A 13,304-nucleotide genomic window follows, 5' to 3' on the forward strand; every position below is an offset into this window, starting at 1 on the left:
TTCACCATCTTCTAATCTTAAAATTCAAACCTGCGAGGATTCTTTGTAGGTACTTTATACAAACCCACCGTAAACACAATTTTCCATGTACAGTGATGGATAAGCAATGACAGTGAAACTACGGAAACAGACGAATGTTAACAGGAGCAGGTTTCACTTATAACTTTCCTATATCCTCCTACTCACTCTTACTCTTGGTTGAACATGGTTAAAGTAACTGTTGTTCTATAATTCATCGTTACCACTAGAGTGGACATCGCTGATGTGGAATTACTGGGCAAAAATTAATGCCCAGGAAAAGGACTGTGATTAAATTCAGCCAATTGTTATATGTAGTGTGTATTGATATGTACTGAAAAACATGCTCATGAATTGGCGAATTTAAGTAGCGCGCGAGCGAAGTCCGTCAAATGCGAAGAAGAACAACTTGCGCTACATCGACTGAATGTGTTGTGTGGGTTATTTCTTTGGTGTAGGTTATGTTTGGGTTGTGTGTGGCTAGCATCGAGTACAGTAAACAAAAGTCAAGATGTGTTTTTATTGTAATTGTATCGTTTTATATGAGGATGAGTTTGATTTGAGAAGTGTTATATTTTAACTTGCGTTCTCTTTGTCAGTGTTGGTAAACTTTAACCTAAAATGAAGATGTCCGTTAAAGGGAATGCGAGTCGTAATCCATACAGACATTTTTTTATTGGCTTGTTTGTTGTGTTGTTAATTTCCATTGTTGTTGCTGTGGTGTTTCACTTTTTGCCGAGTGGTATATATGAAGGTAGAAATAAAGTGCATAGACACATATCTTTAGAAAATGTAGATATTATACCAGAAGTCGTGATCCCACTATCGGCACCGATATCGGAAGCAAGGAATCCGCGATGTAGTTATTATGACTGTTTCAATGTATATCGTTGTGGACATACGGGCAGTGATAGAATATTGGTGTATGTTTACCCACTGAAGAAATATGTGGATGAGAAAGACATTCCAATTGGCAGCCAGATGTCCCGAGAATTTTACTTTATTCTCCAGAGTATTATAGAGAGCAAGTATTATACACCTAATCCAGATGAAGCATGTATCTTTGTACCTTCAATAGATACTCTTAACCAGAACCGTTTCAGAACATTGGAGACATCACAAGCGTTGGCATCCTTAACCTAGTAAGTAGGCCTACTGTAAATCAAAAATGTTCATCAACAGTTAACCGAATGGTCTATTTAACTTATACTAAGTCACACACACACTGAAAGAAAGAATCGCTTGCAGATTGAAGGGTGATAAGTTCATATACACATGAACATGGTCAAAGACTAACCCACTGCGTGAGTTTGCTACGTGGTTTTGGTTGCGTAGCTGTGAGCTTGCATTTTTGAGATAGTGGGTTCAAATCCCTCTGTCTGCAGACTTGAAGTTGATTTTCTGTGGTTTCCCATTTTCTTACCAGGGAAATGCTCGGACTGTACCTTAAGGCTGCAGCCAGTTCCTTATAAGTCCTACCCCTGTTCTATCTTATCATCGCCATAAGTCTTACCTATGTCGGTACGGCATTTGTATATGAGTAAGAATACTTTTAGGGGGTGGTTTGTGGGGTCTCTGGCAAGCATAGAGGAAGGATCTCGGTATTAGTCCAGCCTTGGGGGCCAGCATATTTCTAATGTTATTAGTAAGTGGAAATTAATGCAATCTTACTTGGAGAGCGTCTCAGAGGAGAGATGTGTTCATTGCGATGTCCAGGAACCCACCATCCCGCCCCAAGAAATACATTTACTTTTATAACCTAATTAAGATTATTACACGCTGTTTTCATTTCTGAAGTAGCTACTTGTATTCCTATTGGCCGCATGGCAAGAATCTTGTCAAGTATTGGAAGGTGGGAATATCCTTATAACTTAACCTTAGTTGTGTTGAGCCAATACAGGACAGAATGAGATTTATAAGCTGGCAAGAATCTTGTCCAGATCCTATCCTAACCGTCTGCACAGCAAGAATCTTGTTCACTAACAATAATCACCACCACCAGCTATTGAAGCATAGTTCCTAAGTACAGAGGTTGGCAGCACTGAGCACTGTTGGAGAACATCCTTTCTGTGAAGGCCGCGAGTGAGCAAACAAACGACAGTCGTTACACGTGTGTGAAAGTCTTGGCCCCCAGGCTGGACTAATGATAGGATCTCTCTTTTCCGCTACTTCAGGTAGCCTATTGTACGTCATTTGTATATGTTCTGTACTGTTTCCAAAATATGGGTAGGCCTACCCACAATCAAATCGTTACCCATAAAACAAATAGCAGTAAACCAACCTGGACCAAGTGTTCTTCCCAGAAAATTTTGTCAGCTGGGTGGTAGGAATGAGTAGCCAGGTGTGGAATACCATGTAAGAAATGAAGTCAGTTTGAGACTCAGTGTATTGAGGTTGGTGGCTGGGCTGAGGGCAACAGAAATGTTGGCTGTCGCTAGTGCCCCACTGAGGTCTGAAAAAGGTGCTGCTGTTGGTGTGTCTGAGTGTCAAGTGAGTAGCTCGAACTGCAGACAACATGCCTAACGGAAGACTGTACCATCTGAGAGTACCGTGTGTTTGAGTATTTCTGTGGACTGAAGAACACCGTGAGTCAGCAAGGGCTGCTTTACATCGTACGGACACATATGTCTTAGGGTGATTATAGGATAGGAAAGGGGTAGGTGTGGGAAGGAAGCAGCCGTGGGCTTAATTAAGGTAGAGACCCAGCATTTGCTTGGTGTGAAAATGGGAAAACACGAGAAACCATCTTCATTGTTCCCGACAGTGGGGTTCAAATCCACTATCACCTGAATGCAAGCTCACAGCTGCATGGCCAACTTGCTCGGTCTGATTAGTGTTAATGGAGGATGGTTGCCGGTTACACTTCCTCTTAAAACAATAATCATCACCACCACCACCGCCTTTTGATATGGACTGTTGAACTCTCCCCAAGCTGGCTAATTTGTATAGGCATTGTGTATGGCACATAAACACATCAACAAGCTGTTTTCCTTCTAGTTTCCAAGTTCCTCCTCACAAGTTTCTCGTCACACTTCTTGTTAAGTTTTTACAGCTTTTTCTCCTTCATTGTTTGCAGTTGGTCAGAAGGAGAAAATCACTTAGTGTTCAACATGATACCAGGATCAGTTCCAGATTATAGCACTGTTGTAGAACTTTCCCTAGGACGTGCTATTGTAGCAGGAGCTGGCTTCTCATCATGGACATATCGTCCGGGTTTTGATGTCTCTCTTCCAGTGTATAGTCCAACCACGGGACAGCTGTCAGATGCACAGCATAAAGGAGCCAAGTAAGTACCGTATTACCATTTTAACTCTGTCTTGGTTCGTGTACTGTGTGTCTCAAATGTAAACCCACATCCTTCTAACATGTGGCCATGACGCCCTGGCCATGACCATAAATGTCTTTTAATTTCTATCTTTTGTTGATAAAGAAGGTAATATTTATATAAAGCAGAATGTCTGTTTCTTACACAAATCTATACCATTTCACCAATTTGAACTAAATTGTGTACTTTACATTTTAGGACACTTTGGGGGAATGCTGTCTTTCAGCCGCTTTCTCCATTGTCTAGATTATGGCCCTTTTGGCCCATTATCATAGGCTGATATAGGCAAAATATTGAATTTGTCATACAAGGACGAGACAGAGTTCATATTAAGCCTCAAGATGCGAAGCGCAAAAAACAAAACTCTCTACATCCGTATGGGATACCAGAACCGACGTTCTAAAGTCATAAAACCAACCGTTTTTTAGATATTAGTACCACATTACCCCTGATGTAGGAATCAGATATACAAATGACCGACCATAATCATGGCAACGTCAGCTCAAGGGTTCTAGAATACAGGCCTGGTATTTGAAGTTGGCATGTGCATGAATGTAGGCTAGGTCAAGGAGAGATTCTGTTTAAACATTTTAAACTAATTGCTAGCATTAATTTGCTGAGATACTTATTGTGTCAGGATCCACATTTGCATACTCTTATCAGCATAATCATTATGAATAGCAAAAAAATATTTAAAAACTCATACTCAGTGTTAATCTGCTGAGCTACTCTTATGGTTACTGGATCCACTTTTCCATAACCTTATCACGATGATGATGGGGAATAACACCAAAGTGTTGCTTTCGCTATTTACAAGGCCGAGAAGTAGAAGGAGAAAACCTGGTCTTAGCCTAGGTCAGGCATGTCAAGGTGACAAACTGACTGACAGTTCTGGGTGTATGAGAAGGAGCTGTTTCGAGCGCTAGCCCAGGATGTCATCGGATAGTACAAGCCTGGATGGGTGCACATTACACCCAAAACCAACAGAAGTCCCTCTGAATCCTATGAATACAAAGAATTAAGACATAGATTACAATAGCAAGTCCAAGGATGTTAGTTGATGTTTTGTATTATAATAAAATGTGTGAAGTATTGACAAGGCAGAAAGTGTTTTCATAGATTGAATGTAAGTCAATACGGACAAATTGAACCATCATGGTTAAAATAATAAATTCATATATCCTATGGTCAATCGTTTGTGAGTTACAGACTTTGTACTGGAAGTATTGGAATTAGTCTTATCTGAAACCGTGTTGGTGGACCATCAGGGATACTGCATTCTAATAAAAGAAGTGCTCAGAATGTCCACCATGAGCCATAATGCTCACGTGAATACACCATCTCTTTGATTGTCAAACACATTCAAACACTCCAGGCATTGCACATATTCGACAGCAACGTTATTCCACACGTTGGCAAAGTATTGGCATTTCTGTCTCCAAACTTAATCTTAAAAACAAACTCTTATCCTATTATAGCTAATAACTAAAACATGATTTGCTCATAAACAATCAACTGTAGAGCATATGTATCATCATAATCATCCTCCTTGTATGTGTGCTGTCATCTTGTTTTTGCCTGTCAGCAGGGCTGAGTAGCTTTGTCTGTAGAGCACTGGCCTTTTGACTCCTCTAAGTTGGCAGGTTTGAACCTAGCTCAATTTGGTGGTTTTTCAAGGTGCTCAGATACGCCACTCTTGTGTCATTAGATTTACTGGCATGTAAAAGAACTCCTTCAGTTCCCGTTTCCAGACAGACTGGTTGTGAATCAAGGACCTCCACAGTTGTCTATCTCTCCACCACTTCCTTCCTCCAATATTTCTTCTACTTTTACTCCTCTCTTCTTTCCTTCACCATATCCATCCACCTCTTTTTGGGCCTTGCCCCGTTGTCTTCTTCCTATTATTTTTTCTGTAAATATTCACTTTGGAACTCTTATTTTCTTCCATTTCTATGTGTCCATACCATTTCAGCTTACTGAAAGAAAAGAATTCCTATGGATCGAATTCCATCTCCTCAGCGTGTTTGAAAACCATAAAAGTAGTTAGTGGAATGTAACACTAATAACATTATTACTATTCTTACCTATCAAGTTATTGCTGTCTCTGCCTGTTATCATCACCACCTGGAATAGTTCCCAACCACAGTGTGGGTCTGCTTGGAACATAAACCTGTCTATCCATCACTTCTCTTCTGTCACTGTCGTCCAGTTTTTTCCTCTTGCCTCGATGCTCTTCTTTACACCTTTCAGCCATCTGTCCCTCGGTCTTCCTGTAGGTCTCCTTCCCTTCAACTCCATTTCTAACATCTTTCGTGGTATCCTGTCTTCTCCCATTCTCTTAACATGTCCATACCACTGCAGCCTTGAATTTTCCATCTTTTCCTGTCGGTGTATTTCATTTACCATCTCCTGAACTCTCTCATTTCTTCCTATGTCCATTTTTTACCTCTGAAACTTCATTTCCACTGCTTGTATTCTACTTTTATTCCTCTTCTTCATCACCCACATTTTTGATCCAAACATCAAAATTGGCACAAAATAAGTCTTGTAGATTATTCCTTTGCATTTCTGTGGTACATCCCTATTCCATATCAGTCCTCCCACACTCTTAAAGAATCCATTTGCACAACTTCCTCTTTCATTGATTTCCAACCTGTTTCATCCATTTTCTTTAATTACTTTTCCCAAGTATAGCTCTTTCCAACTGCTCCCCTCCTAATGTCATGCCATTATAAGCTCAGTTCTTGTTCTGAGATTTATAATTTTGTTCTTGTTAGCATCCATACTTGATAGTTTGTTATATCTGACCTTGTTTTGTTGCTAGATCATGGCTGATAGTGTCTTCTCAGACCAACCTACATCCTGAGTACATGCGTGAACTGTGGCACCTGGCACAGGATCACTCTGACATGCTGTTACTAGAAGCCTGTACCAGTGATCTCCAAGGAAACTACAGTGTTCGGTGTCGTGGTGATGAGGTGTATCAGTATCCACATATCTTACAGGTAGTTTGCTTTTCTTTTATAATGTAGTGGTCCTCTAAAACATCAAAAGATTACAATGAGTCTACATTACTTATGATTAGTACAGTTACATGACGAACACCATGGTTCTACTTCACCAGCAATTAGTACCATTATGAGGGGCCAGTGACTTGGATTTTGGACTCCTTTAGACAACAGTCATTATTGATTTAAGATTTTGCTTTGGAAGCAACTCCTTGTTCAGTTTATACCATTGTTTTTAAGTTATTTTATAAGAAGTTGGGGCATCGTGGGTCAGATCCACTGATTGTAATAGTTCATAATCATTTTTCATCATTGTCTTTTTGAATTCTAGTCAGTGGATGGATTTTGCAATTATTTTAACTTTCAGTATTCTGCGTTGAATCTGCTGATTATTTTAAATTCATTCATTAATTCTTTATCATCATGTTTTGACTTCTGGTCAGTGGATGACTTTTGGAATTTTAACTGTCATTACATTTTGTCCCATCTCGTATCATTAGGGGCCAATGACCGAGATGTTAGGCCCCTTTAAACAACAAACATCGTCATCATTATCAACACTTTTTTGGCTATTATTATTCTATATAGTAAAAGATATTACTAAAAACAGCTTTGGCAAATCCGTCCGTCCATTCTACTGGACCGATTTGCTTCATTTTTGTTTTGTTCTCTCCGGAATCACCTGTTGGTGAGTCATGGGACATTGATAGGTCTCTAAGTTCAGCCATCTTTGATTAATGATGAAAATCAAATCATTAAATGATCACTCCAATAATTGCAGGTGAAGGCGTAACCTTACCTGCAATACATTATGTACTTAGCAGCTTGCTAAGCGACTAACACTTTATTAATGTTCTGATATGTGATTTTCATCCTTAGTAGTGTCATTGCATGCAGCCATGTTTGATTACTACCTGTCAAGGCAGAGAGTATACACTGCCTCTGATAACGGAAGAATACTATTCTCTGCTAGGTACTCTTTGATTCTCTAACTTTTCCCAGCTTCCAAATATATTCAACAGATTTCAGAGCATTCTCAATAACTTAAATTTGCTAAGAGAAAAAAGCCTATGTACAGACAGACCCCATCATGACATGTGACTTAGACATCATCTGGGAACACCTATCGAAGGATATCCTAGCTTAAAAAGAGTTCTCTGCTTGACAAAAATGTTCCTTCGAGACTAACCCATGAGATCACAAGACAACCATTCTATATAGGAGAACTGAGATTAGAAATCCCATTGCCTTCTACAACACAATACCAAGCTTTTTTTTTTTTTTTTTTTTTTTTTTTGCTAGGGGCTTTACGTCGCACCAACACAGATAGGTCTTATGGCGACGATGGGATAGGAAAGGCCTAGGAGTTGGAAGGAAGCGGCCGTGGCCTTAATTAAGGTACAGCCCCAGCATTTGCCTGGTGTGAAAATGGGAAACCACGGAAAACCATCTTCAGGGCTGCCGATAGTGGGATTCGAACCTACTATCTCCCGGATGAAAGTCACAGCCACGCGCCTCTACGCGCACGGCCAACTCGCCCGGTAATATATAATACCAAGCTTTACATCAAGAACTGCAGGATAAAAAAGCAAATATATGGATAGATTTTTACCGAATAGACTGCACGATGGTGTTAGAATGAATGAATTCTGACTCTGAACTGTGGCATACCATAACGCGCTTTTGGTTCATAAAACCGTCTATGACAGTCATATCAAGACGAGTTATCTGACCTATTTATAATGAATGTTGCGGAGCAGCACGGGTCCTCTAGTTGTTATTACTATTATCATCATCATCATCATTTTTATCAGTATAATGTCACAAAGTCACAGCTTGCTGAATGGAATTTGGAAATTATTGAACGTGTTGATGACGTGTATTATTTTGCAAGACCAACCTGAAGAACTTGAAATGTTCACAGCAATGAGGAGTAATACCATTATAGTTGGTCCGTTATTGGACATGAGTTCCATAGTTGCAGAACTTTCAAGAGCCAGGTTACTTGTTGAGCTGCTCTTTGATGAAGGGAAAATGTTCAGAAGACCACCTTAATGGCTGTAAATACTAAAACCATAGCAGTTCCTACTCACTGGCAAAGTGTTATTTGATTTGCGCACAGAAATGGATGAATGAATCAGCAACATCCTAAATACTCGCTACACATCTTCAAATACTATCATCTTTATAGATTGTTCCCATCTTGTTTCTAGTGTCTTATCTTCTTTATCACCTGTCTTTAAATGTTTATTTGTACACTTTTCTTTATCATTTCCATTGTATAAAATTAACTGATAAGCCTGGGTTTTATTTTTTCTCTCTCGTATGTTAACGTTGCATTCCTTATCTTTTATCCTGCCGAGTGAGTTGGCCACATGGTTGGGGGTGCGCAGCTGTGAACTCGCATTCAGAAGATAGTGGGTGCGAACCCCACTGTCGGCAGCCCTGAAGATGGTTTTTCATGGTTTCCCATGTTCACATCAGGCAAATGTTTGGACTGTATCTTAATTAAGGCCACGTCTTTTTTCTTCTCACTCCTAGCCCTTTCCTATCCCATCCTCGCCATGAGACCTGTCTGTTTCTGTGCGAGGCAAAGCCAATTGTAAGATTTTAGTCTGAAAGCTGAAAGCCATAAGTTGATAATGTATGTTTACCTTAATTCCCTATATTCCTCCCTGGTTACCTAAGTAATAAACTTGTATGTATTTGGGAACCAGAGCACGTGTTGAAGAAAGGATGACAATGCTCTATTCCTTGGCAGAAACCAATGTATGTATAATCTGCAATAAATAATCCTCTCTTTCAGCAAGCAAGGTTCTGCCTAGTGGTACGAGGTGCACGTTTGGGGCAGCCTACCCTGCTTGAAGCTATGGCAGCTGGTTGCATCCCAGTTATCTGTGCAGACTCACTAGTCATGCCATTTCAGGACGTGTTGGATTGGAAAAGGTATGCTAATGTGAATGGTTCACGGTGTAATGAAAATTTTATTGAACAGTGAAGCGATGGCTTTACTGCGCCATTCCCTTACTTCTCTGTCTGTCCTTTCACATTCTGTTTACATCATTCTGCATGCATAATCTATGAGCTTCATATCCGTATTGATGATTCACACAAATGCAAAGAGGAGAAAAATTCCACCTAATCAATACTTGTTTATTGTTGTTATTAAAAGTACAGGACCGGTTTAGACCCTAGCGGGTCATCCTGAGCTGAATACACACATACATATAACCAGAGCTATCTACAGTTAAAGCCGGAAGGTACGCTTGGCAACGCTGTATCTATCTGTCAAGTGGAGGCCAAGAGAAAAGGGGGCGTGTCCAACTTTGAATTGATATTCAGCGCACTTAGACCAACATGATGGTTATGAAAAATATACACACTGTGAAAAATGATACTAAGAAACACACACATCAAGAAATGCATTCAGTAAAGTTAGAAATACACATTTTAGATGCATAAAAACAAAACCCTTTAAAAAACAGTACTCACAAGCTCAATATTTATGGAGTGTTGACAGCTTCCTCTGTTTACTGATTTTATCATCACTGCTGGCATAATTCTTGTTCTTAATCTGCTTTCTATAATTATTCAACATGACATTGCAAAATGTGGACAATAAACAGTCTATTATTGTCATGCCCAGAGTTACCCTGTTCAAACCAGAACTGTCGATTTTCATCTCTCCCTAAAGCAGCTCTAGATAGAGAGAACTTCTTTGTGATTTCCACAATCCAGGTAGTCTTCCTTGTAGTCTTCAGACACCAACAAGGTAAACATTCCACAGACACACACAACACAATCTGATAGCACCACTAACCCACCTCTCTGAAATTCTTCAAAGTAGGGGTCATTGTTTCATTGCACTGCAGGAGACCTAAACATGTATCACAGCTTATCCTTTTGGATATTGCCCTTACTGCATACCCAGAAATGTATATTACACCTGACATCTCAAAATGCCCATCAATGTCACATAAAAGTGAGTCGAACTTTTTTTATCACTGCCATATTGAGCCTAATATCATCTGTCTTGGTGGAATCAGACATTTCTAACTGGCTACAGTCAAACTGCACTTTTCCATACCTAGATGAGTGCAAGCCCAGAACACACTTAATCCTAATTTTCTTCTCACTTTCTATAACTTGAAGTGCAGTAACATTGTAGTTACAACCACTAAGCTGTCTGTACTGACCAAACCTTCTTTCCAGATTGTCACTCTGAAACTTCCCTAACAGTAAATAATTTGCTTTCACAGTTTCAAATGAAAATTGGATAATTTTTAACAGGACAGTTGTGGTATGTACCAAAGCTCTTGGAGTGTCAGTTGTTAAGTGACCATGAACCAAACTTAAATCACCTCAGCTGCTTACCCACTCACAGAAATTTTGAAGAAATTGAATGCGGTCACCATCTAGTCCAGTAAAAGGCATTTGATTGTGGTCCCTCTTGCAAATTCCTTTAGTTACACTTTTGACGTTTACAATACGCCATCACTTACTAATAATTTCTAAAAAATTTGCTGTGGCATTAGAATCTAGTTGACTGGTTTTTAAAGCAGCTATGATGGTGTTATGGAACAGATTATCAACAAGTAACACTTTCTGCCTATCAAGATTGTTGGGATACACCGTTTTATAATTAAGTTTAAAAGCTGTAGCAATCAGGTTGGATGCATGACTGTGGTACACATAAAGGTTCGTTAAATCATTAAAGCACGCCTTACAGATAATCTGATCTACTTCAAAATCAGGGAAAATAAAAGTTTTGTCTCTGTCTTTCTGATTCAGCCAGTTATTCCTGATGTTCTTAAATATATGTACAGGATCAAACATGAGAAATATCTGTAAATTCTTGTGTTGGGGATTTGGTACACAATATGGACTTTCACTTTCTAACAGTGAACACATACTGCTAAACATATTCTTATTTATCGTATTGTTGTCACATATTATGCACGTAACAATTAGTCCTGTATTCTGAACAAGTGTCAGAGCATTCATTGTCAGGTTAAATAAAATATCTCCGGACTGTGCTTTCACTGAGGTGAGAGAGATGACTTCCTTAAAGGATCCAAATGCAGAATGCACCATGAAAGCTTGTATTGTTCTTGCTTCTTGTAAAGGGCTATTCCTGGCTTGACCAATGAGTACTCCGTTCTTGTACTCAAGAGAGGGATTCACATAAATTTCATCAAGACTTAAAACTACATATTTTTCAATGTCTGATAAATTCCTTGTCACTCGGTAAAGAAAGTTTCTGTTATCCTTTTCCGAATTAGGCGACACTTGTAAATTTGCTGCTAATTTTTCAAGGTAATTAGGGTGTGATAGTATCAGTGTACCACTCTCACGCAAAGAACAACAAGCAGCATGAGACTGACAGTTCAACATAAAGGCAAGAATCAATGTACTTTTTGAGTAACTCTTTTTCCTTTTAGTACAAAGTTTGAATTGTTCCCTTAAGAAAACAAGGTTAGACGAGAAGTCTGTGCTTTCACTGCTAACCTCACAAAACTATGAGCTTGTCAAGCATTTTAAGTACATTACTTTGTACACATTCAACACTAACACTACTAGCAGTGGCTCCTGTATAATTGAATAAATATTCATTTAGCTGAGACCACTTGTAGATTTTACCATCAGCTAAACATTTAATTTCTTTGACTGACACCTGATAACTATTAACATATACACTCATATTCATATCCTGGTGAATTTTTAGTAAATTACTTACATTTGGCAAATCATCCAGATTTAATCTGTATCTGTCTGTTAGATCATCAGCCCAGAGGCTGGTTGGATCCTCAAATAGCACCACCAAAGGTTATGCGGTTATAAGGAAACCACAAAAACCAATAGCAGCACCAAAATGAGGCATACTAGGCAAGGCGAGGAGTGAGGTAGTTTGCCATTGCTTTCCTCACTGGGTCAGAAAGTGCTATTGCAGCACGACTGACCCTATGAGCAACACCTTTCATAACACTCAGATGCACTAGTCGTGCTCTGAATGTCATTAGTCAGCACTACCCATACCCCAGCAGCTTCCATACTGTCACAGCCATGGATGAGACTGGGACTTCGGTAGAAGCTACATTTTACTCTGGCCTGTGCCAAGAGATGGATACAAAAGTACTGTATCCATCAAGAAATGGCAGCAGGCAATTTAATCTGTATATGCAAAGAAATTCATTACAGATACTGATCTGCCATACTGACATGTCAATTTTGGTATGAAGAAGGGATTTTAAATGATTAAAGTCAGCTATTAAGTCATCTTGAAGATTTGATTCCTCCAAATCTGTTTTCCTCTTGTTTTCCCTACTCTTAATTTCCAGTCTCCTATCTTCAAGATCTTTTCTTTTCACACTCTTTGATGACAAATATTTGGGCAAATTTGGGAAAATAGTTGGACATGCATTAGGAAGAAGTTCATTAGGTTTAGGTGGTTGTATAGTTATATTGCCTTTACTATCACAAAATTTTTCCCCTTTTGAAAAACTATCATCTGTGAAATGTTTTATACACACGACTGAATCCTTCCCAGGTTCCCAATTATCCCGCTTAACTTGACAAATCCATTTTTGTTTTAATTCCTCATCTGAAGGAAACCTAAATGAGGTAACATAACCATCCTTTTTGATGTCATAGTTGCTACGGCACATAGGAACACAACGTTTTCTGGGCATCTGCAAATACACGGAACGTGTTATTAATAACCTAAATTCGGGCATGCCTTCACGTATTTTGATAATAGGTTGTACGTATGTCACTCAATCACCTACCTTGTTACATATATTTAAAGTTAAAAACTTCATGATCGTTCCGTATTGAATAGAGAAATAAGAAGATGTACAATATTAGAAGGATCCACCTTTCAATACTCCGTTGTAAGTTGAACTAAAAAGAAGTCACAACTTGTTTATTGGGACCGGTTTCGACACATTACAAGT

General features: G+C 39.1%; 1 protein-coding gene across 1 annotated transcript in view; it reads left to right on the forward strand.

Annotated features, from left to right (window-relative positions):
* Positions 1 to 876: 876 nt before the first annotated feature.
* sotv (exostosin glycosyltransferase sotv) overlaps positions 877 to 13,304 on the forward strand; it is a 33,391-nt gene continuing 20,963 nt past the window's right edge. The window contains exons 1-4 of the mRNA XM_067157354.2: positions 877 to 1,160; positions 3,095 to 3,304; positions 6,168 to 6,348; positions 9,158 to 9,297. Coding sequence (XP_067013455.2) covers positions 1,000 to 1,160; positions 3,095 to 3,304; positions 6,168 to 6,348; positions 9,158 to 9,297 — 692 coding nt within the window. The 5' untranslated portion in view covers positions 877 to 999. The remainder of the gene's footprint in view (positions 1,161 to 3,094; positions 3,305 to 6,167; positions 6,349 to 9,157; positions 9,298 to 13,304) is intronic.

Source organism: Anabrus simplex, chromosome 13 (genome assembly GCF_040414725.1).
Source record: "Anabrus simplex isolate iqAnaSimp1 chromosome 13, ASM4041472v1, whole genome shotgun sequence".
Lineage (NCBI taxonomy): Eukaryota > Metazoa > Arthropoda > Insecta > Orthoptera > Tettigoniidae > Anabrus > Anabrus simplex.